This window comes from Mastigoproctus giganteus, chromosome 9, assembly GCF_048544385.1.
Source record: "Mastigoproctus giganteus isolate SK-2022 chromosome 9, ASM4854438v1, whole genome shotgun sequence".
Taxonomy (NCBI): Eukaryota; Metazoa; Arthropoda; class Arachnida; order Uropygi; family Thelyphonidae; genus Mastigoproctus; species Mastigoproctus giganteus.
This window is the reverse complement of record NC_143583.1, coordinates 114,937,144-114,962,503: the sequence shown is the minus strand read 5'-3', so window position 1 is coordinate 114,962,503 and position 25,360 is coordinate 114,937,144. Positions and strand designations below refer to the sequence as shown.

Genomic DNA, 25,360 nt, shown 5'->3' with positions numbered 1-25,360 from the left:
CCAAGGAAAAGAATAAAAGAAATCTCTCTCAGGTTATCCCATTTGGCATTCTTGTAATGCCAAACAACATGAGGTTGGGAATCGCCATGATATGAAGGCTCCATTGGAGAAGATACAATCACCAAGTTGTGATCTGAAGTGCCTTAAGGACCTCTCACTTCAACCGTGTACTTAGAAGGGTTATTTGTGAGAAACAGATCAAGCGTTGTTGACGATATGATTAGGATTGTCTGGTATTCTTGTAGGTAAATGAACAATCTGTGCACGGTCATTAGTAATTGCAAAAGCTTCAGCATCTCGACCAGCTGGGTCGGTGTGACTAGAAAACGGAAACCAGCTGGAGTTGTGAACATTAAAATCACCAAGGAAAATTACCTCACCGTTAGGAAAGTTGGACTGGAGAAAGCCTAGCTGCAAAGAGAGGAAGTCAAAGAGCTCCAAGTGATTAGTGGAGTTGGGAGAATGGTAGTGACAACAGATGAATTTGACACAATGAGGTAGAGAGATTTTAAGCCAGAGAACATCGAAGAGAGGAGACTCCAAATTACCAAGTCTCCCTGACAGGGAATATCAGAATGGACATATGCACAAGTACCACCTTTGGGGCGAAAGGAATCATACAGCGAATAATTTGGGCAACTCAGATGAGCAGTAGTTGAATCAACCTATAACTGAGATTCTGTCAGAAAAAGTACATGGGGTTTGGCAGATTGCAAGTGAAAATGGACATCGTTGAGATTAGAATTGAGACCACGTATATTTGTGAAATGAATTAGGAAGTGTTTGGGAGTTTTAGATCTTTTTGCAGATAAGCTTGCTCTATTAGTTTGACAATTCATGGTGTATTCAATAGTAAGAAAAAGTGTGGGTGGACATGCTGTATGAAGTAATGAAATTTTTGGATATGGTGTACATATGGTAAGAATATACCCAGATCCTTGACATAACCTGGCCTCGACGATGCCCCCCCGCATACACACTACTCAGACTCCCTCCAGTCACTATCTGGAGGAGTAGAGGTAACAAGATTATACACTAGCTGATCTGGAAGCCTCCTAGAGAATTACCAATAGGTTCGGTCCGGTGTACTAACTAGCGGCCGGCCTGCGAACACTGTTTTAGAGCTGTACCCTCAAAATGTAAGGAATATTGGATCTCGCCACGACATTCATCATATCCTCAAAAGTCATCAATCATACTGCATGATGGAAGAGATAGGGAAGGGTTGACCGGAACTTAGCTCTAGAGATTAAACATGGGTTCCACCACTTCAAGCCTCTGGTTTTTCACTGGTTGATGAGAGTCATCTACCACCTATTACTGCCTGGTAACATAGAGGGGCTGCATTCCTCCATTTGGTGTTGGTGCCACACCTCGACCCCTGCTTACGTTGGTTCATACCTGGGTGGTCACCCACCATGTACTTGTGCATGGAGGTTATACCCAGAATTACTAACGGTCCCACCATTGTGAAGGTGCAAGCAGAGGATTTGGCTGTCACAGACCGTCTGGACTTAGCTGAAATTTGTGTCTACTTTACTTGAGTGTCAATCCAATATCAGTTCCATCAGCATTTTAGACTCCCAGGTAGCAAGTACAGGTTGTCTGGCATATCTGAGAGAATGTCTGTGACAACCTCAAGGACCAACTTCTTCTGCTCTTATGCTTATCTTTGGTGACACTCCGATTTCTAGGCAAAATGATATATATTTCTTTTGGGGATTAACCTGATTTCTAATCTCTCTTGGCACACGCACATTACAAATATTGTTTCCTCTGCATCTAGAAAACTTGGTTTTCTCTTTCGTTCTCAGCGTTACATTTCTTTCAAACAACTGTTCACTCTGTACAAATCCCAAATCCGACCTACAATGGAATATTGTTCCCACATCTGGGGCGGTGCTCCTATAACTTCTCTCAGGCTTCTAAATTCCATTCAGAAGAGGGCAGTTAGGTTAATTAATGACTCTCTCTAACAGAGTCTCTCCACTCACTGTCTGATAGACGTACTATTTCTGCTGCATGCCTTTTCTACAGATACTTCCATAGGTACTTTTCTTCTGAATTGGCTTCTATAATTCCTGCTCTCTCTTCAAAACAGTCCGAACACATGCCACCACCATCCAACATCCACTTACTGTCCAGCTTCAAACTCACAGAACCAACATTTCATCTTCCTCATTTATTCATTCAACTGCTGTTTTCTGAAACAACCTTCCTTTGTATGTATTTCCTGAAAATTACAGTCTATAAAAGTTCTAATGCCAACAAATATCTTCTTTCATCTTCTCAACCTCCAACCCAACCATGGTACTAAGTACTATAGGTTCTAATACCTCTAGTGTTTGGGGTTTTCATAAAAAAAAAAAAAAAAAAAACCTTAACACCAGAATCTGCAGATACACTGTAAATTCCCTTGTTGAGAGAATCTCATGCTCCAACTAGGGCCTCCATGGAAGAACTCTAGCTATTTTGTACAAAGGTTTTTCTTCCCGTCATTACTTATGGTGATGAGGATTGGTGCCCCAGGGTCACTCTCACCAGAAATACATTTAAACTCCAATGTATCATGCTTTGCCCCATCTGAAGGTCATGTTGCACTGTTAGCACCCCAACCCTCCAGGTTCTAGTTGGCACCCTTCCGCTGGATCTGGAGCTTGTTTGCTGTGGGTTGCTCTACAGATGGAGGAAGGCCATTCCTACTTGATTTTACCATAGACTTCACTAATGACCTTAAACAGAAAGCAAGGGACTTAATGAACATCTCCTTCGGCAGTGGCAATCTATATGGGACAAAACCTCCAAAGGTGCTGTCACCCAACTTTTCCTGCTTCAAGTTGCCATCATCCATCCCAAGCCTCCTCCCTGGTTCTCTCCTGGATTATATGTAACATTCCTAATAACTGGACATGGCTTGTTGAAATCCCAGCTTGCTAGCCTTGCTATCACTCAATATCTGTTGTGCAACTGTATTCTCGAGGACTGGGCTCATCATTTATCACTGCCCAAACTATGGTGATCTTAGATTCATTCTTATTACCAACATTCGTGTTTTCCCACATGGAGCTGAACTTCAATTCATCCTTGACCAGGATTGTTACAATGCTTTCTCCAGATTTGATCAGGAGGCCCTTTCCAGGTATTGAGTGATTCTACGAGATCTGACAAATCTCACCAACTGAGAGACCTCCATATTTAATTGATTTATACCTCAGTCCTCTTGGTTGTAATTGCATGAAAACTCAACATTTTTGACTTGATCACCTTCATGACTCTCCCCCCCCCCCTATATTACTGAAGTGATGTACCTGCCTTGATGGGGATGTTCCTTCCTGGCATAGAGTCCTTGCTGGCTTGCCAGTGTTTTGCTAGTGTCCTGGCAAGGCACAGGATGTCATTTGGCATGATCATAGGACACTCTGCTCCTGTGTTTTCCACTTTGGCCTCTCTACCCCATACTCCCCTTTTTATTCTTTCATCTGGCTAATAGTCACTACTTTGGATGGTTACCTTTGCTACATTTGTCCCTTTACCCTCTCGTACCGTTGACTACCCCTTGTGGGCTCCTTTCCAAATTTTCAAATAATTTTTTTTCCATTAGTCCCACCATGGAAAGCTTAAGTGACTCTGTGGCGGGGCTAGCCAGTTTCCTTCCTTACTGCCTGGCCTGCCTTCACGAGGTGGTGATAGGCAACTTGGAGACCCCTAGTAGGGCTCCATGGCTAAACAGCCAGAATAACAACACAATCCCGCACTTCACAGAGAAACAAACATGGAGTTGTGGGTGACTACCACCAGTGCTGTTTGACAAACAACACTGAGTCTAAGGCAATTGTTAGGTTGCATCTTGAGTATTGCATACAGATCTGGAAGCCTCATTTTAAGAAAGATGTGGATCTTATGGAATGGGTGTAGAGAAGAGCAACAAGATTAGTCAAGGACACAAAAGGGTATCAGTTCAAATTGCACCACTTAGAAACTAGGCATCTGCAAGTAGACCTCATTGAAATATGTAAGGCTTTGAATGTATTGAGTGAACTAAGTGCTGAAGGCATTCATACTCTCTCCTCTTGGACAACATACACAGGAGGACATAAGCTTAAATAGAAAAAAAAATGGTTGCAGGATAGATTTGTGGGAATTTACTTTCAACCAGAGAATAATTGATTGTTGGAACAAGCTTTCACCTGGTGTTGCGGTGCCTCCGTAGCCAGGTGGGCAGGGGCAGCAGTGCGTAGCACATGCTTCTTGATTAGACCAGGGTTCGAGCCCATGACCACCAAATACGGAGGATGTGGAAAGGTCAGGGAATGACCACCGCATATCTCCGGAGAAATATGGCCTTAGTTGCTAATGCTCCTAAAAACCAAATAACAATAACATCACCTGGTGTTGTAGACGTAGATAGGTTGAATAAATTGAAGAAAGCATTATACAAATTGTGAAAGGAAATAAACAGATGAGCTGGGTAGTGTTCTTTTATTTTAATTTGGCTGATGCTGCACAAGCTGGCTTCCTTGCGTCATTTGCCATTACTAATATTAATACTATAAAAAATGTGATTAGCTCAGCAAGCGACCAAAGAATTTTTTTTTTTTTTGACAGTATCCTGACATTTCAATGGAAAATTGCTATTACAATAGAAGAAGATTGAGTTATGTGAGCTAACTTACCATCGATTTGATTGAACAATTGTTTATTTAACTTTTGCTGTTTTTTCCGATTAAAACTCTAAAAATAAAAATTTCCTTTAAAACTCTTCCTGCAATACATATTGATTAAACCAAACATAAAGCATAGTAATCAAAGGGATTAATGAAAAGAAACACTAACCTTTGTGACCCTTTTTGATTGGATATGTAGCTTTTTCAGTAAAATAATCCTCAGAGAGTGGGACTTTTCACCCACATCACCCTTGAGTACCACAGTAGATTTTTGGAAAGCTGATCACTAATTTTTCAGTTTGAGAACAAGCTACATGAATGTTACTGCTTTTGCATATTTGTCTTTTTAGTATATATGTATTAGTAATACAGTCCATTCCGGTTATTTGGGACACATCGGGACCAGTGCATTTCGGCCCGATTAAGCGGCTGCCCCAATTATCCGAAGTTTCACGTAAATAGTTAAAAATACAATGTACACCCCCCCCCCCCCCCTTTACAATTAGTTCACTGTACAATCAAATCATGTTACGACAAACTCACCATAGTAAAGTACTGTTCACTATACAATGTGTAGTAAGTGCCGGTCATTGTGATCACGTTTGTGAATTGAATTTTAATTCTATTAAACAGCAATTCTAATAAGAGAAAATAGGAGGAATATTATCCACAGGCTATAAAAGTAAAGATATATTAAGCACAAATTTACCCTTTATTACCTTACCAATTAAAAAATTAAATGATACGTGAAAATTGGAAGAATATACGTGATAATCGGAATAATTAATATGTACTGTAATATGTACATATGAACTAGTTGACATTTCTGTTCACTGACATTTGTGGGTGGGGGTTAAAATTGAAAACAGTAAAAAGATGAGCAATCAATAACAAAGAACACGGCACACACAAATTGCAAGTAACACGATACGCGCAAGTGAGAACGGAGTAACGTATTACAAAGCTTTAAAAATAGGAATGAAGAGTAGATCTGAAAATTAATTTTTTTATATAATTGAAGATTTTATGGAAGTGTAAACACATTTCATCCTAATAACCCACAGAATTCCAGCTGTCGGTATTACCGCAAATTCAGTAAGATCGAGTTTACTGTCCATTTATGATAGATTTCACTAACAGAAAAGCCCAATAAACAGGTGACTGCTAATTGTTTTTGTTTTATGTGGTTGTGACCTCCAGAATTTCGACTGAACCACATGGTACCGTCTGAGACGATCGTAGGGTAATCTCCAGTGCTGCGGTTTCCTGCCCCGATTAAACGCCATGCTGTCCCAATTAAGTGAAGTAAACCCTAGCTATTTTCTCGATTGGTTTCTGTTTTTTAAGATTTGCCCCAAATAAACGACTACCCCGATTAACCGTTGGCCCAAATAACCGAAATCCACTGTATCATTATGCAATGAAGCTAGCTTTCTTATACAGCATGAAAAAAAAACCAAAAAAAAAAATATATATCCACATTACTTGTCCATCCCTTCTAATAATTTGTCTAATCCCTCTTTAAATTTATTCAAGCTATTCACTCTCACAACACCACATGGATGTTATTTGTTCTGACAGTTGCTTCTCTGGTCGAAAGCAAATTTCGACACATCTGTCCTGCATTCATCCTTTTTCAGTTTAAAAATAAGACCACCTATCTAATAGTGGGTATGTCCTCCTTTTGTCACTCATATTGCCACTACATGGTGAGGCATGGACTCTGTAAGGCCACTAAACAATTGCAGAGGTATGTAGTTTCATGTCACTAGGAGATTGCATCCCAAAAGTGCACGATAGTCCACAGTGGAGAATCCAAATGGTGGATCTGTTGATTCACATAATCCCAGAGATGTTCTGTGAGATTCATATGTGACAAATTCAACATCCAAGTTATCAGTGAACTACTTTCAAACAATCTCAGTAATGTGGTAGGATGCATTATCTTGCTGTAACACACTTGTGCCATCCAAGAAAGACAGTCACCATGAAGGGATGTACCTGATCAGCCACAATGGATAGGTAGTATTTAGTATTCTGGGGGGGGGGGGGTATGAGGTCTCAGGATATTTCCAGGAAAACATTCCCCATGCCAAGACACTTACCACCTGCCTGTATCTGTTTGACCAGGAAGAAACAACTTTTATGCAATCATCAGTGGTCCAATGATGCTGTTTAGATGAAAATTTTAGGCACTATTGGTGACAGATGGCCATAAGCATGGGTGCCTTGACCGAGCACCTACTCTGAAGGCCCATGTGGAAGAGGGTTATTGGATCAGGGTCCTGGAAACACTGCTGATTATATATTTGGGTCAGAGTCCATTGTCTGCCATTCCACCATTTTCTGTCCATCATCTTGCACAATACTGGACAGCCCAGGTTCATGACAACCAGCAATGAAGCATGGGTGCCCACCATTGGCTTGGCAACTGCTCCATCCATCCAAACTCTTGGAATGCCTCAACTATAGCACTTCAAACATTCCACAATATTTGCAGTTTTTGTTATACTGCCACACTTTAGCTGGTACCCAAGAATCATTTCCTTTTCAAAGTTTTTCGGGTCATTTCCCTCTCCTGTCAATCAAGTAATTCATATGGACCACATGCCGTGAAACTACGGTATCACATTTAATGGTTTTCACCCTGACATGTTTGCCACCGGGCAGGGAAGAACAGCTGATTGCTAAAACAACAGTATAAAAAGCCATCAAAAGCTGTGCAACAGTATCAAACGATATCAAAATTATTTTGTTTTGCATCCAGTTACTTTGTTATATATGTTTTCTTTGAGTTAGGGTTATTTTGAATGAAATTAGCTCGATTCATTTGTAAAGCTAGTTTTCCTTAAAGATTACAGTATTCCTATTGCTATTACAGGCAGTTATAGAGAAGATTGTCATGTCAAAAGAAGTATCAAGATATTTTGCACTCTTTGAAATTGTAGAATATGGATTTGGTAGGTTATTTTTAATTTTTTTTTTTATTTATTTTTTATTTATTTATTTTTTTTTTTACAATTTGAGTATACTTTAAGAGTAACAAATTTTACCAATATTTGAATCATGATCTGTCCTTAATCTTCCATTTTTTAAAAAATTTTCCTTAATTCTGATGTTATATGATACAAACATTAATATAGAAACAAAAGAAAAATTAAATTATAAAAAGGTGCAATTATTATTTAAAAAGAACAGAACTTTATCAACAGTTTGTTATAACAGAAATTAATACTTATTATCCAGCATAATCTTCTCTAATGTGTATGTTTCTTGCAGTGATCTTGGAATGATATCCCTTGTATCTGTTTGTGTGAGGTTGGACATCCAGGTTGCAATTTGAGTGTTCAAGCAGAGTTCAAAAGCACTAATGACATCATTGTTTTCAGGTGTCATTCCTTTCAAACAATTTTCATTAATCTGGAAAAAAAAAAAAAGTCTGGGGTTGCTAAATCTGGAAACATGGAGGGTAAGGCAGTATTTCAGAGCTATAACCAGTAGTTGTAATCATCACACTGTGAGATTGCGTTGTTCTAATGAAGCAGAACATTTCTTTTCAAGGGTTCTAAAAAAATGAAAATATTACTATTTTTCTCTTGAACTTTCACAAATATATAAAAGATATTATAACATCTACACTGAGTTGGCTTTAAATTGTACCCCCCCCCCCCAATTGTAGGAAAGGACTAGGCTGTGACACTGATGAAAGCTCAAAGTAGGAAATGGCTGATGTAAGATTGTAGTTTGCATCCGTGACGATCAGTTTTTGAATGTCTGCAAGGAAGAATGGGTTGTCGTTGTGATCTTTCCAACTTTCAATGTGCAAGTATTGTGGGAACAAAACGTATGGGTGTCAGTATCTTGACATTGGCCAAAATGGTTAAGAACACGTATTCTCTGGTATCACGAGTCTACTATGACTGGCTCAACAGTGGTCAAACAATCCACCAAAGGTCACACCTGGGACAGCCATATATTGTTGATACCCATAGTGGTGAGCGTCATGTGTCTTGAATCATAACATAGCAGCAATGCAGCAGTGGCCCAACTAACTAACCAATACTACATAGAAATATCAAGACCAATATCCACATGGGCTATGCCAAAGTGCACGATGTTAGCTTGTGTAGGTTGGCAGTCATGGGTATGCATGCCCACTGTGAGACATGGAATTTCACCTTGCATGAGCACATCAGCACCAACACTGGACCACCAACATGTGGAAATCTGTTGCTTAGTTTGAGGAATCCTGTTTCCAACTGTATCATGCTGATGGGCATATCCACATTTAGAGAAAGCAACACGAGGCCATGGCACCTAGATGCACTGTTAGTGCTTTTCAGATTGGGAGGCAATGGTATTATGATTTGGGGAATGTTTTCGTGGCTTGCCCTGGATCCTCCGATCACTGTTAATCAGTGGCTTGATGGAAACATCTACCTTTCTATCATTGCTGACCAAGTATACCCCTTCGCGATAACAACTTATCCTGGCAACTCCAGCCTGTCAATAAGACAATGCACAATGCCTGGCAAGATGTTGGATGGGTGTTGCCTATGCATAGCCAGCTCAGTCTCTTATCTATTATGTAGATATTATATTTAATTATGGTGTCTCTATAATAGATTTATCATTATTTCACATTTAGGCTATGAACAGATTATTATTGGTCTTGAGGCTGTCACAGATTCTCTCAGATACGTCAAGCTGTGCTTGCTACCTGGAAGTTTAAAACACTGAGTGAACTGATGCTGTGGTGACACTCAAGTCAAATGGACCTTATTTCGGCAAAGTCTGCTCAGTTTGTAATAGTCGCATCCTTTGTTTGAATGTTCACAATGGTGGGACCTCTAGTAACCCCGGGTATAATCCCCATGTGCAAGTCCTGAAATATGTCACGTAGCATACTGTAGGTGACCACCCAGATTCGAACCAAGGTAAGCAGAGGTTAAGGTGTAGGGTCTGCACCACACGGAAAAATGCTGCTCCTCTGTGTTACCAGGCACTACTAGGTGGCAGATGACTGTCAGTAAAAGGTGTAATACCACCAATTTGCTTATTTGGAGGCTTGAAGTGGTGGAACTGTTTAGTCTTCAGAGCAAAGCTCCGGCAACCCTCCCATCTCTTTCCTAATGTAGTATGATTGATGTGTTTTAAGGTTATGATGCACATCATGGTGAGATGTGCATCATAACCTTATACAGGTTACAAGATAGTCCATTGGACCAAATCTATCGGTAACTTCTAGGAGGCTTCTAGATCAGCTACTTTATAATCTCACTGCCTCTACTCTGCCGGATAGTGACTGGAGGGGACAGTTTGCAGGGGACATTTGTCGAGGCCACGTTATGTCAAGGAGCTGGGTATATTCTTGCCATGTGTATGCCATATCCAAAAATTCCATTATTTCATACAGCTTTTTGCCTCACACCTTTTCTTACTACTGAATACACGATGAATTGTCAAACTAATAGAGAAACTTATCTGCAAAAAGATCTAAACCTCCTAATCACTTCTTTGTTTATTTCCCAAATATATATGGTCTCATTTCTCAGCAATGTCCATTTCCACTTACAGTCTGCCAAACCCTGCGTCCTTTTTCTGACAGAATCTCAGTTATTGGTTGATTCAACCACTGCTCATCTCAGTTATCCGAGTTATTCACTGTATGATTCCTTCCACTTCAAATGTTCACAACTCCACCTGGCTTCCATTTTCTTGTCACACGGAACCAGCTTGTCGAGATGCTGATGCTTTTGCAATTACTAATGACCTCACACAGATTGTTCATTTACCCAGCAAAATACCAGACAATTCTAACCACACTGCCAACAAACTTGATCTTTTTCTCACAAACAACCTTTCAAGTAAATACAAACAACCCTTCTTTGGTAAATAAATTTGATGAATTTGAAGTGTTGGTCAAAACATCAAAGGCAGATATTGTTGGGGTATCAGAGATGTGGTGTCACACAGATATAAGGAATGCAGAATTAGAATTTGGGGAGCATAATGTGTACAGAAAGGATAGACAGAATAGAGAGTAAGGAGGGGTTATGCTATCAGTTGGTAGATGACTTTCATCAACCGGTGAAATACCACCACTTTGCTTATTGGGGGCTTGAAGTGATGAAACCCATGTTTAGTCTCTAGAGCAAAGTTTCCGGCATCCCCCTCCCTCCATACTTCTCCCTCAACCCATGTACAGTACTAAGTACTATAGGTTTTGATACCTTTCGTGTTTGGGGTTTTCATAAAAAAAAAAAAAAAAAAAAACCACATAATATCTGATGATGTTGAAATGATTATTTAACTAATGATGTTGAAATGATTATTTAATGAGAACTTTCACGTCTACAGGTGAGTAAGGCTCCTGTGGTTGATGGCATATACCCTATAATCTTAAAGGAGGCGGCAAGTGAGTGCATTGAACCATTAAGCCTAGTTATGAGAGCATCACTGGACAGGAGAGATTCCATTGGATTGGTGTAAATTGGAACATAAAGGCAGTTCTAGAAGTGTAACGGGAAATTATCGACCGGCCAGTCTAACTTCAGTAGTAGGGAAAATCAAAGGATTAGAATGCAGAGATAATGGTGCCTCCATAGGGGGGAATCACCTGGAATGGGTATCAAAGGATTAGAATGCAGAGATAATGGTGCCTCCATAGCCAGGTGAGAAGGAGCAGCAGTGCGTAGCACACTCTTCTTGATTAGACCGGGGTTCGAGCCCATCACCACCAAATACGGAGGATGCAGAAAGGTCAGGGAATGACCAACGCATATTCTCAGAGCAATATGGCCTTAGTTGCTAATGCTCCTAAAAACCAAATAACAACAACAGCAGCAGCAGAGATAATGCTTGCAAAAATTTTTCAGTATTCCAGCAGGTTTTTCAACCAATTGCTAATCATGGATGAAACTTGAATTCTTTACTGTGATCCAGACACTGTTTATAGAGTGAGATTGCATGAAATTTCAAAGGGTGCCATCATCTACTAAGGTGATGGCATAGAGTTTTTTTTTGGGACAGTTAATGTTCATTGGTTACTTTAAGAAGGGCAAATCTATTATGGATTAATATTATTCCTTGCTGTAATTTCATGAGCAATTAAAGACTGAATTGTGAGGAATTGCCCACAGGAACAGTCTTCTTAACCAAGATACTGTCAGTGATTTAGGTAATGAGTTGTTGTCATTATTCCCTAGATATATGGCCCCTTTCGTAGCATTATTCCCTGTGTTCCTGCCTTATGAAAGATTAGAAAAGTGGGCACTGTCTAACAAATTATTTCTGCAGTCAAGGAGTGATTAGAAGATCAAGGTGGGTTGTGAGTTCTATGTATGGGGAGAGTGAGTCTAGAAAATAAGAGGGAATGTTGCATCAAGTGTGTAGCCTTTAGATGTGACAGCATCAAATGAAAGTTCATTCATTTCCATATTGCTTTATTCTTTAGGTGGTAACCCAGAAACTTTTTACATGCATGCCCCAATTTTGGTTACCTAAAAATACCCTTGTTCACTTAAAAGGTAATAATGACAAAATAGAAAATAATAAATAAAAGTAACAAACCCATTTAATGAACAAAAAAATAAAATGGATAAAAATAGTACTGTTAAAAATGGGTATTTTTAAAAGTACTATTTTTAAAAAATTGTAGTTAGCTAAATAAATGTTAATCTAAGAGTAAATAATTTTTATTCATTATTTAGGTTGTAAGCAGCTTGTGTTTATAAACTGTGGAGGCAAACTCCTGTTGACCTGGATACTAAGCAACATGAGATGACTTAACAATAGATCTTTCCCACTCAATTAAATAATTAAATGGGATGAAGAGAAATGGTCTGTCTGATTTTTCTAAAGAGTGACTATTGAATATTGATCACAGAACAAACATTGCATTTTATATGTTGAGTATTTTTTGGCACCCCACGTCCCCAAAGTAGTCTTCAGAATATAAAAACAAATGAGCAGTAAATTCATCTGAAAAAATTTGGCTTGATTACCTGTTAAAGGAAAGTCAGTTATTTTTGAAATATGTAAGCATAGTTGCTATTAAAACACTGACTTTTGATCTAGCAGTAACCAGCATCACCACACAAAAAATATTTTATTGTTGCTCTTTCAAACTTGGTGTCATTTCTCAAAAGGAAACCTCACTTTTGTAGGATTGTAGAAAAGTTTTTATGTAAAGTTTTAAAATGTGCTAGGACAAGTTTCTATCCTGCATGCCTGCAAGAAGCTTAAATAACACTGACTATAGATTTTTTTCACACAAGCATAATGAATTTTTCTTATAACAGCAGCCAAGTTATTATAGTATGTTTAATTCAACTATGTAACAAAAAAGTGTTTTTTTTTAAAATGGTTTCTTATATATATTTTGTGTGCTGAAGCCAATGGTATCATTGGTTTTCTGTACTGTCATTGTTTTGACAGTCATGTTTTTTTGTGACATTTATATGCTTTCAAATTTTATATAAATCTGAAGCAGGTGAAAGATAACATTATTAGTGGCACCAAATTTTATAGTGTATATGAAGCCTGTTTTGGAATGCTTATGGATGGTCAAGACAGGTTGTGAGTAGCCCATTACAGCTATGGTTTTGTTGGTAGTCATAAATGTATGCCTTTTGCTATACCACAAATATGGAGAGAGCTGAAGCCATCATGACAAGTGTTGATTTTGTGTGATGGATATATCAAAGTTTAAAAAATCTGCAGATAAAAAAAGCTATAGTGTTTCAACAGTATACTATTCTTTCTTGCTCTGGTGCCACACAGTGGAGATTCCTAATTCCCAGTCATCCTTCAGAGAAGTCTTCAGTACTAGATGACAGGTGAACAGGATAATTGGTGTTAAACCACATTTGTCTATTCAAATAACACACCATATTTCCATAATCAGCAGGAATTAATTGACATAGTGAGGAACTTGGGTCTAACTAGATACAGTGCAGATCTTCTGACATTTTTTTTAAAATATTAAAAACCTACTCGAGCCCAACTACAAGACTGTTGCAGAATCCCTATATTGCTGTTTTGCTTGGATTGGCCTTCATGAGGAAATCTATGTTGATCACAATTCAGAAGAGTGGCATCTTTATGGAGACAGTTCAGGTTGCACAGTATATTCATATTAAAGGCTTCAAAAATGTGTAGCATGTAGTAGTAGTAATAGTAGTAGTGGTGGTGGCATGTGATGCAAGAAAGCAAGTGTATGAGCTAATGCAGCATCAGCCAAAAAAAAAAAAAATTACAAAACAATCCCCTCTAAATATTTGTCCAGTTCCTCCTTAAATTTATTTAACCTATCAACTTCCACAACGACAGTTGGAAGTTTGTTACAGCAATTAACCACCCGCTGGCTAAAGGCAAATTTCCACACATCTATTCTACATCTGTCCTTCCTCAATTTCAATTTATGTCCCCTTAGGTTTGTAATCTGAACAAGTGGAAGAATCCCATCAGAATTCTGCGTGCTCAACCCATTCAAGGCCTTATACACCTCAATCAGATCACCTCGCAGGTGCCTAGTCTCCAGCTGCTGCAATTTGCAGAACTTAAGCCTCTCCTGGTAAGAGGATCCCTTAATTTCCCTCACCAATCTTGTTGCCCTTCTCTGTACATGCTCAAGCAAATTTACATCCTTCCTAAAATGAGGCCTCCAGACCTGCATGCTTTACTCAAGGCGTGGCCTGACCATTGCCTTATACAGAGGGACAATCACCTTTTCCATGCTAACAAAATTCCTGTATATCATTGACAACACCCCATGACCTGCCCTGGCAGCCTGTCTGCATTACTCAGAAAACTTCAAATCTGACTGCACAATTACTCCCAGGTCTTTAATTTTCCATCTCCTTAAGTTTAGTACCACACAGTTGGTACGTTTCTCTGGGGTTACTTCTACCCATATGCAGTACTTTGCATTTTTCATTGTTAAACTTCAGTTGCTACTTCTCAGCCCATCCGCCCAAATTTTCTAGATCCTGTTGCAGTAACACACTGCCATTGCTGTCATTAAGAACCCTGCCAACCTTTGTATCATCTGCAAACTTCGACATTAAGCCTGATATATACCTTCATCAATATCATTGATAAATATACAAAACAGCAGTGGACCCAACACCGAACCCTGTGGGACTCCACTAATAACATTAGTCCACGAAGAGCAGCACCCATTTATTACCACCCTCTGCCTTCTCTCACTCAACCATCCTTTTATCCATTGTAGCAACTTACCCTTAATACCATTCTGCTCCAATTTGTACAGTAGTCTTCCATGCGCAACCTGAAATTTCAAAAGCTTTCCTGAAATCCAAGTATATGATATCAAAATTATTTTTTGCATCCAGTTCCTTTGTAACCACATCATAATGACCAATAAAATTTGTCAGACAAGACTTTTCCTTAACAAAACCCATGCTGTGTCTGAATTATTGCTCCAGTCTTGTTTAGATGATCCTGCAATGCATCTTTAACCAGTGACTCCATTATTTTACCCGGAACAGAAGTTAAACTAACTGGTCTGTAATTACTCGTGTCACCCTTCGATTCCCCCTTTGTGAATTGGGGACACATTTGCACATCTCCAGTCCGTGGGGACCTTCCCTGAGTCCAAGGATGCTCTCATAATTACGGCTAAGGGTTTGCTTAGTTGCTTTGCCACCTCCTTTAATATAACTGGATAGATCCCATCCACCCCAGGTGCCTTTCTTATATTTAACTTCAACAATTTCTCACTGCTTTGTTCTCAGTTACAGTGATACCCCGAAGTTACGCGATAGGTGGGTCCGACGAAAATCACTTAAGTCGAATTCGCGTAAGTCGGGGTACAACTTTGCATATAAATACATATAAATTTTGTTTAATTGGGACCAAGGACTAACAAAAACACTAGTTTAGAAGAAAAATATTAATAAAATTGCAGTTCTTTATACATATTAATACAAAATATGTATTAAAAAAATAAATGACTTACGTAAAAAAGTTATTTCGATGTCGATGGCTTCATAAAATCTAACAAATTCGTCTGACGACACAGACTTCTTTTTTTCACGCATAATTTCTTCGTAGCAAGCTAATAATTTTTTTATTCCTTGCTTTGTAGCTATAACGCGTTCTTCGTTGTAGTCTGTGTTTTCTAAAATTTTTAAGCCCTTTTCAATTGAGCTGAGACCTGTAAAGTTTGCAATTGTCATGTGCTTTTCGCCGTTGCCTCATTTAGGCCTGTAGCATGTGCAATATCACATGGTCTTTCATTTCGCTCAAAGCGTTTCACAATTTCATATTTTTTCTCTATCGACAGAGGCCGACTGGCCATAAGCCTTACCGGGGAAACCCCGGTGGGCCTGTGTGATTTTGGCCATAAACCATAGTATGAGGCCACTATAAATTTTTGATCCAGTCCGCCTCTGTTTATCGATAATTGCTTTTCTTTTTCTCTCTGAATCTGCAGTGTCTTCACCAGTACGCTTCCTTTTCACACCTTTTAAGTATTTTACTCATTTTTAGGGAATAAAGCACAATTACAAAATGAGGAGGCACGCTTGATACGCATAAACAAAGCTGCGCGCATGTAGCAACTGAATAAACAACACCGTAAAGGCAGAGATACATTATTAACACCTCACATTTCTAGGGGTTACTACCATAAAACAATAAAAATCCAGTTGAGTTTCTGCTAATGGAATCTCTTATAAACTGGTAGTAAACTTGATCTAATTGCATACCGAGAGCTGGAATTGTTTTGGGTTTTACGTTATTATGGTGAAATGTGTTTCCCCTAAAACAAATACATTTTCAGATCTTCTCTTCATTCCTATCGTGTTGCGTTCGGTTGGAGTGATTTTGCGTTCGACTGCCATTTCTTGTAAACACAAAGGCGAATCGTGCATAAGCCAATTCGGTTCGTGTTATATTATAAGATATCATTACCGTATTTATAAATAGTGTATGATCGAATTTGTGTAGTGTAAACACGTGTTATACGAGGACTGACTGTATACGGCTCGACCAACGCGATCCATTTCGCTCGTGAAAACGATGTAATTTCCGACAAACGTTGAGCACGAATTCGAATGCACACATATAAATATGACAGTTGGAATACAAATTCTTGTATATGTGTGCAGCTCATGCGCAGTAAAGTTGAATTTTGTTCATCTTTCGCTCTCACTCTCCGCCGTCGCACCGTATATCGATAACATATGAAAAACGACCTTGAAGATAGTGGGCGGCAGTGTTGCCAAACGAAAAAATCAAGAACCGCGTAACTCCGAGTTCGCGTAAGTCGGGGTATTACTGTATTATAAAATCATTAAGCACCCCGTTTCAATTTGATAACCTTTTGGCATTTTCAAACCTTAATAACTCCTCATGTGTGAATGTAGATGCAAAATACTCATTGTTTGTTCGCTATCTGAGCAGGATCATCAACAGTCGAACCATCGATATCAAGTGGACCAATCAGATTCATCCCCTTCCTTTTAGAGTTTATATAAGTAAAGAAATCCTTGCTGTTTTTCTTAGCATCCTTTGTAAAATTTTTCTCGTAATCTGCCTTCGCCTGCCTAACCTCATTTGTGACTTGATTACAGACTAGCTTATATATATCATAGGCTTCTGTGTCGGCTAATAATTTATATGCATCCCATGCATTTTTCTTCTCTGCCACGAGTCTCATTAGTTCATTGATAAATATATAAAACAACAGCGTACCCAACACTGAACCCTGTCGGATTCCACTAATAACATTAATCCACGAAGAAAGCACCCATTGATTACGACCCTCTGTCTTCTCCCACTCAACCATCCTTTTATCCATTGTAGCAACTTACCCTTAATACCATGTATTAGAGAAGATCAAAAGTGACTAGTATAAGAGAGATGTCAGTGGGAACTTTACAATGCTATTGTTTTTTTTTTAGTTTGCAAGGTGGTTTGGCTAAGTTCCCTTGCCTTTGCTTCATCTGGGACAGCAGAGCAAAATTGAGTTTCAGCATGGCATACACAGTGTAGTAACCAATCCCTTGATTTCACTACCCCATATTAAGCTAGGACTAGTCAAACAATTTGCTAAAGCATTAGATTCTTAAGGTGTTGATACCTTCAAATAGGGACAGCAAAATTATTTCCAAAATTATCTGATGCAAAAATTAAAGATGACTTCTTTATTGGTCCAATTGTTTTCAGCTTGTGAATAGCTTTCATGGTAGCATTAAGAGTGAAGTTACAAAGAATTAATTGACAAGTTAAGTGAAAATTATGATAAAATGGGATGCAGAATGTCAATCAAACTTACTTGCATTTCCTCCTGAATTTCTTGAAACAAATCTGGCCAATTTTAGTGAAGAATGTGGGGAGAGATTCCACCAGGACATAAAATTAGTGGAGAAATGATACCAAAGAAGGTGGAATAAAGCTATTATGGGATGACTATATATGTTTATTGGTTTTGGATGATTGCACTGACCGCAAAAGACAAGGATGTTCAAAGATAAATTTTTAAAGAATTTTATTTTTATTCTCTCAAAGGTTTCTGCTTTTGATTTGTAATTTTTTTTTTAATCTTGATTTTCAAAAAGCTAAATAAATCACAAAATTTTTGATTTTTTTTTTTTTTTTTTTTTTGTTATCTTGTTTACTTGTAGCAAAAATTAATAGTGTATTCTGTACAAAAATTAAACCTTAAGGATAAATCTTCAAATAGGCCTCTGGGGTTGGGAATATTCATAATAACTGCACAATCCTACACCAACTGTTATTAAATAAAATAAATAAATAGCGTTGTGTTATATTAAAATAATAATGATTGAAATAAATAAAATGATATAATTCCACTGGATAAAACTGATAAAAAGATAACTGTCTGTACAATAAAATATGAAATTTTAAACTGCAATAAATTACAATAAACAATGTAGATAAAGCACAGGATAATAAAAGCGCTGAAACACTGTCAGAAGCATCTGCCTCCTTTTTCAACAGTTAGGTTTATTGTAATGCTGAGAACCACGTGCTGAGAACCATGAGCCTACTTATCCTTAAATATCAGTAGGCTCATGGTTCTCAGCACGTGTTTCTACAGGAGCATGGGCAGTACTCTCCCCATGTGCATTGGGACCAGAAATGGCTCTGGGAGCATGTCAGGTGGAACTGCTCATCCCATCCAAGAACCACCGCCTCAAAGTGGGGATGAATGCAGATAGATTCCCATCTCTATTAATGGTATTGCTCTCAGAGGAGCAAATCCGCAAGCTCTTGAGCCATTTGCAGTCCAAAAATCTATATGCCCAGTTAACGATAACATTTGTAGTGGGGTGGAGCCATTGTCTCTCAAGGACCACCATGGTGTTTCAACCCACAATGTACAAGCAGGTTCTGGCACAGCAATGGGTTCCACTATTAGTGCTGTCATAGCAAATTTAGCTATGGAGGAGCTTGAAGCCAGGATTTTTGATGCGTCGGTTCTTCCCAATGGCGCATAGAAACAATATGTCGACGATATGTTTACAATTATTCGTAGGGGGGAGAGAGAGAGAGAGAGAGAGAGAGAGAGAGAGAGAGAGAGAGAGAGAGAGAGAGAGAGAGAGAGAGAGAGAGGGAGGGAGGGAGGGGGGAGGATGAGGTGCTTGGTTTCCTCAATAGCTTCATCCCATTTATTCAGTTTACCTCGGAGGTGGAAGTAGAGGGTACCCTCCCTCTCCTTGATGGATTGGTACATAAGGAAGGCCCAAGGGTGAAAACCAGTGTATATAAGAAACCAATGTGCCGGGGCCAATATACACATTACAATACAGCACAAACCATAAGAACAGTGTTGTTAGGGCATTTATGGATAGGGCTGGGTCCCATTGCAGCACCTCCGAGGATAGAAAAGAAGAAATTAAACGTTTCACAGCGGATCTCAGAAAATGCGGCTACCCCCAGAGGTAAATATATCTGAGAAGCGGAGCATGGACAAAGAGAACCGTTTACACCAGTTGCCGCCGCATGCATTCCCTACTATCACATAACTAATCAAAATTAACTATTTCTAAACTGAAAACTGAACCATATTAACCTCTCCTGGCTTTTCTAAACTTAAGTGCCCCCGTTTTTTTTTTTTTTTTTTTTTAAGGTCCTACCCACCGAAATCTCAGGAAATTAGGTGGCAGGACCTGCCAGAGTGCATATAAGCTACTGGGTTCCTGGTCTGCCTCCACGGGGCGTAAGTGGGGCAATGTTGGGCCCCAGTTGGGGTTTAGCGGCTAAACGACCAGAAGAACAACGGTACATGACACTAAACAATGCAATACCCACACACTTTTAAATCTCTGGCATTCACAGCGTACTGTAACACACCACAATGTAAACTACGCAGAGATGGGGGGAACCCCTAGTGCCACTTGACCCTAAACACACTTACACTATCCATGCCTAACTGAATGTATAGCTCTGGGTATTGCACAATTGCCAGACGTGCTGTGTGCAGCTGCCAGGGCGGAGGTTGCACACAATTGTGTCACAGGTCAAGGACCCCATACCAAGGGAATGTATAAGTGGGTTCATATATGAGATAAGGTTACCAGATTGCGGGGAATGTTATGTTGGTGAAACGAAACATTGGTTTAAAGATCATCTGGGGGAAGCATATGAACGCAATAAAGACTGCAGATTATGGGAAGTCTGCTGTGGCAGAACATTTTTGGGAGGAGCACCATCAAATCTTCCCAGACGAACATGTTATTTTCGACTGGGCACATAGATTTTGGGACCACAAATGGCTCAAGAGCTTGCGGATTTGCTCCTCTGAGAGCAATACCATTAATAGAGAAGGGAATCTGCATTCATACTCTCCTCGAGGTGGTAGTTCTTGGACGGCATGAGTGGTTCCACCTGGCATGCTCCCGAGCCATTTCTGGTTCCAGTGCACATGGGGAGAATACTGCCCGTGCTCCTGTAGAAACACGTGCTGAGAACCATGAGCCTACTGATATTTAAGGATGTGCTATACGATAAACCTCATTATTGAAAAGGTGGATGCCTCTGAAAGCTACGGTGTTTTAGAACTTTTATCGGTTTTATTATCCTGTGTTTTATTTACATTGTTTATTGTAATTTTAAAATTTCAGTTTAAAATTACAATATCATTGCAGTACAATATCAATATCATTGCAGTTTACAGTATCATTGCAGTTTAAAATTTCATATTTTATTGTACAGACAGTTACCTTTTTATCAGTTTTATCCGGTGGAATTATATCATTTTATTTGCATCATTATTATTTTAATATAACACAATGCTATCTATTTATTTTATTTAATAACGGTTGGTGTAGGATTGTGCAGTTATTATGAACTTAAGGATAAATCGAATATTAATGCATATTTACTCTTCTTTAATTTCTGGGCAAACTATTGATGAAAAAACTAAGGTCATATCTGGAATCAGCACACTCAAATTCCCAAAGAAAGATCAAGAAATGTATATTAGCAGAACCTCTGAAAATTTTTTATATAATTTTATTGATTGGGTACAAGTAATAGTGCTATGGGGTAGAGCAACAAAGGCAGGTAGACCTATACAAATGGTTTTCATACATTGCCGTTCATCCTGCAAGAAGTTATTATGCTGATATGTTCAGTTTATGGCTAAATCAGGAAACATATTCATTCAGATCTTGTGTATCATTCCACTGTTATTTCATTATTTTGGCACACTGCAGGCTGTTAATCTTGTGATTTTTCTTTTACAATTTTAAAATCTTGTTTGTTGAAGCATATTTTAAGAAAGGTTTACTTTGTGTGTGTATGTAGCAATGGATTCCATTCTTGAATACTTTGTTCTTTACCGAAGTTTATTTATTCATTTTAGAACGAAAGTTGCAGCCTGTTGAGTTTCCACATAATCTGTATATCCAGAATTACAGTACAGCAACCTCTACATGTCTTTTGATACGCAAATGGCTTTTTACACTAAGTAAAGAAGTGGAATTAAGTGAGGATAATATGGCAGCGACATTTTTTTTCTGGCAGGTAAGAAAATGGCAATTTTAAGCATAGTTTTGGTTTTGATAATAGGGGGTCAGAATTCAACAGATTGCTATGGGCTAGATGTGGATCCATAGCAACCTGTTGAATTTTTGTTTTATTTCCCCACACTTTTGCATTGAAAACACATAAAAGCATCTCCCTTTGCTGTATCATGTCCTGTTACAGGCAGTTCCTCGAACATTCTGCAAGTAGTTCATACCATTAAACCCCTGATTCTTCGGAGAACCATCATTACTTCCACGAGGCATGATTTTGGTTTAAATGTAAATTAAAAACCACTTAAACTAAGAGATGTAAGTACAACAATACTGATACAGTACAACCGATATAGGTCACACAAAATTATGTCTACATTGTTTAATAGTTTTTTAAGTTTCAGTTCAGATGGCAGTTTGGTACCAATAAATTTAATGTGAGATCCTCTACATGCCAGACAGAACTGAATAATCATCGCATAAATAGATAAAATTTTATATTTATTATCTATTCACTAGACTATAGTATTCCCACAGCACTACTGCACTTATATTTGCACTTCAGCTATGACACGGGTGCCTCCGTAGCCAGGTGGGCAGGAGCAGCAGGGCACAGCACATGCTTCTTGATTAGACCAGGGTTCGAGCCCGTGACCACCAAATACGGAGGATGAAGAAAGGTCAGGGAATGACCACTGCATATCCAAGGAGCAATATGGCATTAGTTGCTAATGCTCCTAAAAACCAAATAACAGCAACAGCTATGACATGACACATTTAGTATCAGTAGTGGCAAGTGATGCAAGAAACTAAGCTCATACAGTATAAGCCAAAAAAAAAAACAATTTCCACATCGCCTTTCCATCCCTCCATCAATTTGTCTAATAGTTCTTCCTTTAATTTATTCAAACTATCCACTTCTACAACACCACATGGAAGTTTATTCTGACAATGAACTACACGATTTCCACATATCCACCTGCAATCATCATCATTCCTTAATTTGAATTTATGCCCACTCGTGTGTAGTCTGAGCAAGAGTAATGTTTCTATCAGCACTGAGTTTACACAATCAATTCAGAGCCTTAAATATCTAAATCAGATCTTCTTGTAGGCACCTAGTCTCCAGCAACTTGCAGAACTGAAAAAATCCGAATTTCTTCTTACCTGGAAAAATTATTTCCATCTACTGACATGGAGATAATTTTAAACACTTTCCCCAAAGTAACCAGGAATACTTGGCAAACTCTTCTGAACTAGTAGCCTAAACACAAAATCACAGTCTGTTGCTTCTAGCAACTGAAATCTCAGTGGCACTCAGTGACAATACACAGAGAAAGCTAAGCTTAGTAGTGTCACTATTGACATGTTGAGGCACATAATATCTGATAAAATTGCAAACACCTTAAAATAACCTGCTCTCACCAGGTGCTAATCTACTGAAATCATGAAGAAATTATTAATGGTACTTTCTCTCATTGAAGCAAAAGTATACAAGCTAATAAATGATAATAAACTCCTCATTACTTAAGATAAAAGGTGGAAGACCTCACAGATAAATTGAAAGAACAATCTGTGACACTAAAAAACAATCAGTGACACTTAAAAATGTCTAGAAGGTATGGCCAAGAGAAAGACTGTACATAGACGCATTACTAATCTCATCCGGAAACAGCACTCATCGGTCCCTCATCTCACCAACAAACCGCTGGGACCCAATAAAATTATGCACATTTAGAGCTTACCAAAATCATGAACCTCCCCACTGCCCTGCTTATACTTCAGATCTTCCAACAGCCCATAACTTTGAACTGCATTTGACTAGCCAATTACCTCAGTTTCAAGAAAGATCACCTGCTAATCTACAACCTCAAATGCCAACCTATATCATTCAAGAGGACCCTCCTAAATCAGTCAGATTGATGTCCCATAGCATCATACTCACAGCTGGAATTTGCTGTTATCCCTAACAAAACCCTTAGAGTATTTATGTGCCCTAATTTACTAATAGAGTCAATGAACAAATAGGAATATATCCAACTTCACCCCAGGGGCTCACATCTGGTGAGTATGGGCATGGCACACCCAGGGTCCTGAGCTGGATATCATCATTTTTCTCTTTCTTGGTGATTTTCTTTTGTCTCTCTCTCTCTCAGGTGGCTCAGGAATTTTTTTTTGGCTGGTGCAGTATAAGCCTCAGGCTTCCTTGCACCGTATAGCTAATAATAATAAAATAACTGTAACTACAAAGAAATAAATGCTAATTACCAAACTGACAAACTAAGGGTAGTCTACATCTTATCACCTATGCAAACAAGGGATAGAATATTTATATCTCAGAGTAACCTCTGAGACAGACCCCTCTAATAACATGGTGTGCAAAAACGTGGTATATTCATTGAAAGCAAGCAAAGGGGGGGGGAAGATCAGGCGTCCATCATATACCACATTTATTTTATCTATTCCAAAAATGGCCAGTTATATTATACATCAGGTGATCTACACTAGTCAGAATGTGCCAAGATTGTCCACTAACAACCTCAGCCCAAACCAACTGGAAACAGTTAGGAAGCTAACAACCAGATTGGAACCTGACACAGGCTAAAACAACTTCTTAACTCACTTAATATAGAACCTTTGAACTATTGGAACAAATTATATGCACCTCTCTGATCCTTGCTTTTTCATGCAGAATATTTCACCTTCTGTTTAACTGAAATGTTAACATGCTGATGTATTATTCATATCAGCATGTTGGAGACAATTGGGTAAGATTATTCTATACCTGATCATGACCCACAAGTGAGATGACATGATATGGCTCCCAGTTTAGGAACCATTAACAGGAAACAGTCATGTAATCCTTAGTTGGAAGGTGAAGAAACTGTTTTCAGATGTTAACGGTAAAGGCACTGGGTGTAACTTCAGGAAAGGGGTCTGCGATAGTTTATGATGATACTTGCCCTCTCTCAGCTGGACAGATAGCAAAGGGAGGGTTAATACATTAGAATTATGGTATAACTTCAAACAAGTCACAGAAGATATGAATGCATATATACCATAAAAAAATATAGTCAGAGGACGATGCCAAGATGTATGAATACAGAGCTAGCCAGTCTAATAGAATAGAAAAAGGGACAGTTTTAAGTGATATAAATTAGTGGAGCTTATAACATCTACAAGCTGATTTGTAATAACACCACTGAAACAATGAGGTTGACAGAGGCTGAATATAAGAAATTTTATATTCAGCATTCTTTCTTATATAAGCAAAGAAGGGGGGGCAAGGAGTTTTTTCATTTATGTAAATACAAGAATCAAAATCAGATCGTATCCTTCCATTATGTGGAAATTTCTTAAATAACCCAACTGATGTTGCTGGTGAATTGAACAGATATTTAGTACCAGTCTTTAAAGATGTATGGGCATTCATGGTGTGGAGAGGCTGTGCAAGTGAGAGTGAGCAGCATGAAATTGGCAATATTGAAATTAAGAGATGATTGAATAGGTGACGGCCCTCTAGATTTACAATTGAAGATGTCTATTTTATTCAGTTTGACCCTTCTCCATGTCACTTTAGTACTATTTTCTCAGTGCTGTTTTTTTTTTTTTTTTTTTTTTTTTTTTTGCAAAAAAAAAAAAAAAAAAAACAGCACTGAGAAAATTTCTTTTTCTTTTTCA

The 25,360-nt window shown here is 38.5% G+C and overlaps 1 protein-coding gene across 1 annotated transcript in view; it reads left to right on the top strand.

The window, feature by feature from the left end:
- Positions 1-25,360, top strand: part of Snx27 (sorting nexin 27) — a 300,277-nt gene that overhangs the window by 180,905 nt on the left and 94,012 nt on the right. The window contains exons 7-8 of the mRNA XM_090381146.1: positions 7,546-7,624; positions 21,526-21,686. Coding sequence (XP_090237272.1) covers positions 7,546-7,624; positions 21,526-21,686 — 240 coding nt within the window. The remainder of the gene's footprint in view (positions 1-7,545; positions 7,625-21,525; positions 21,687-25,360) is intronic.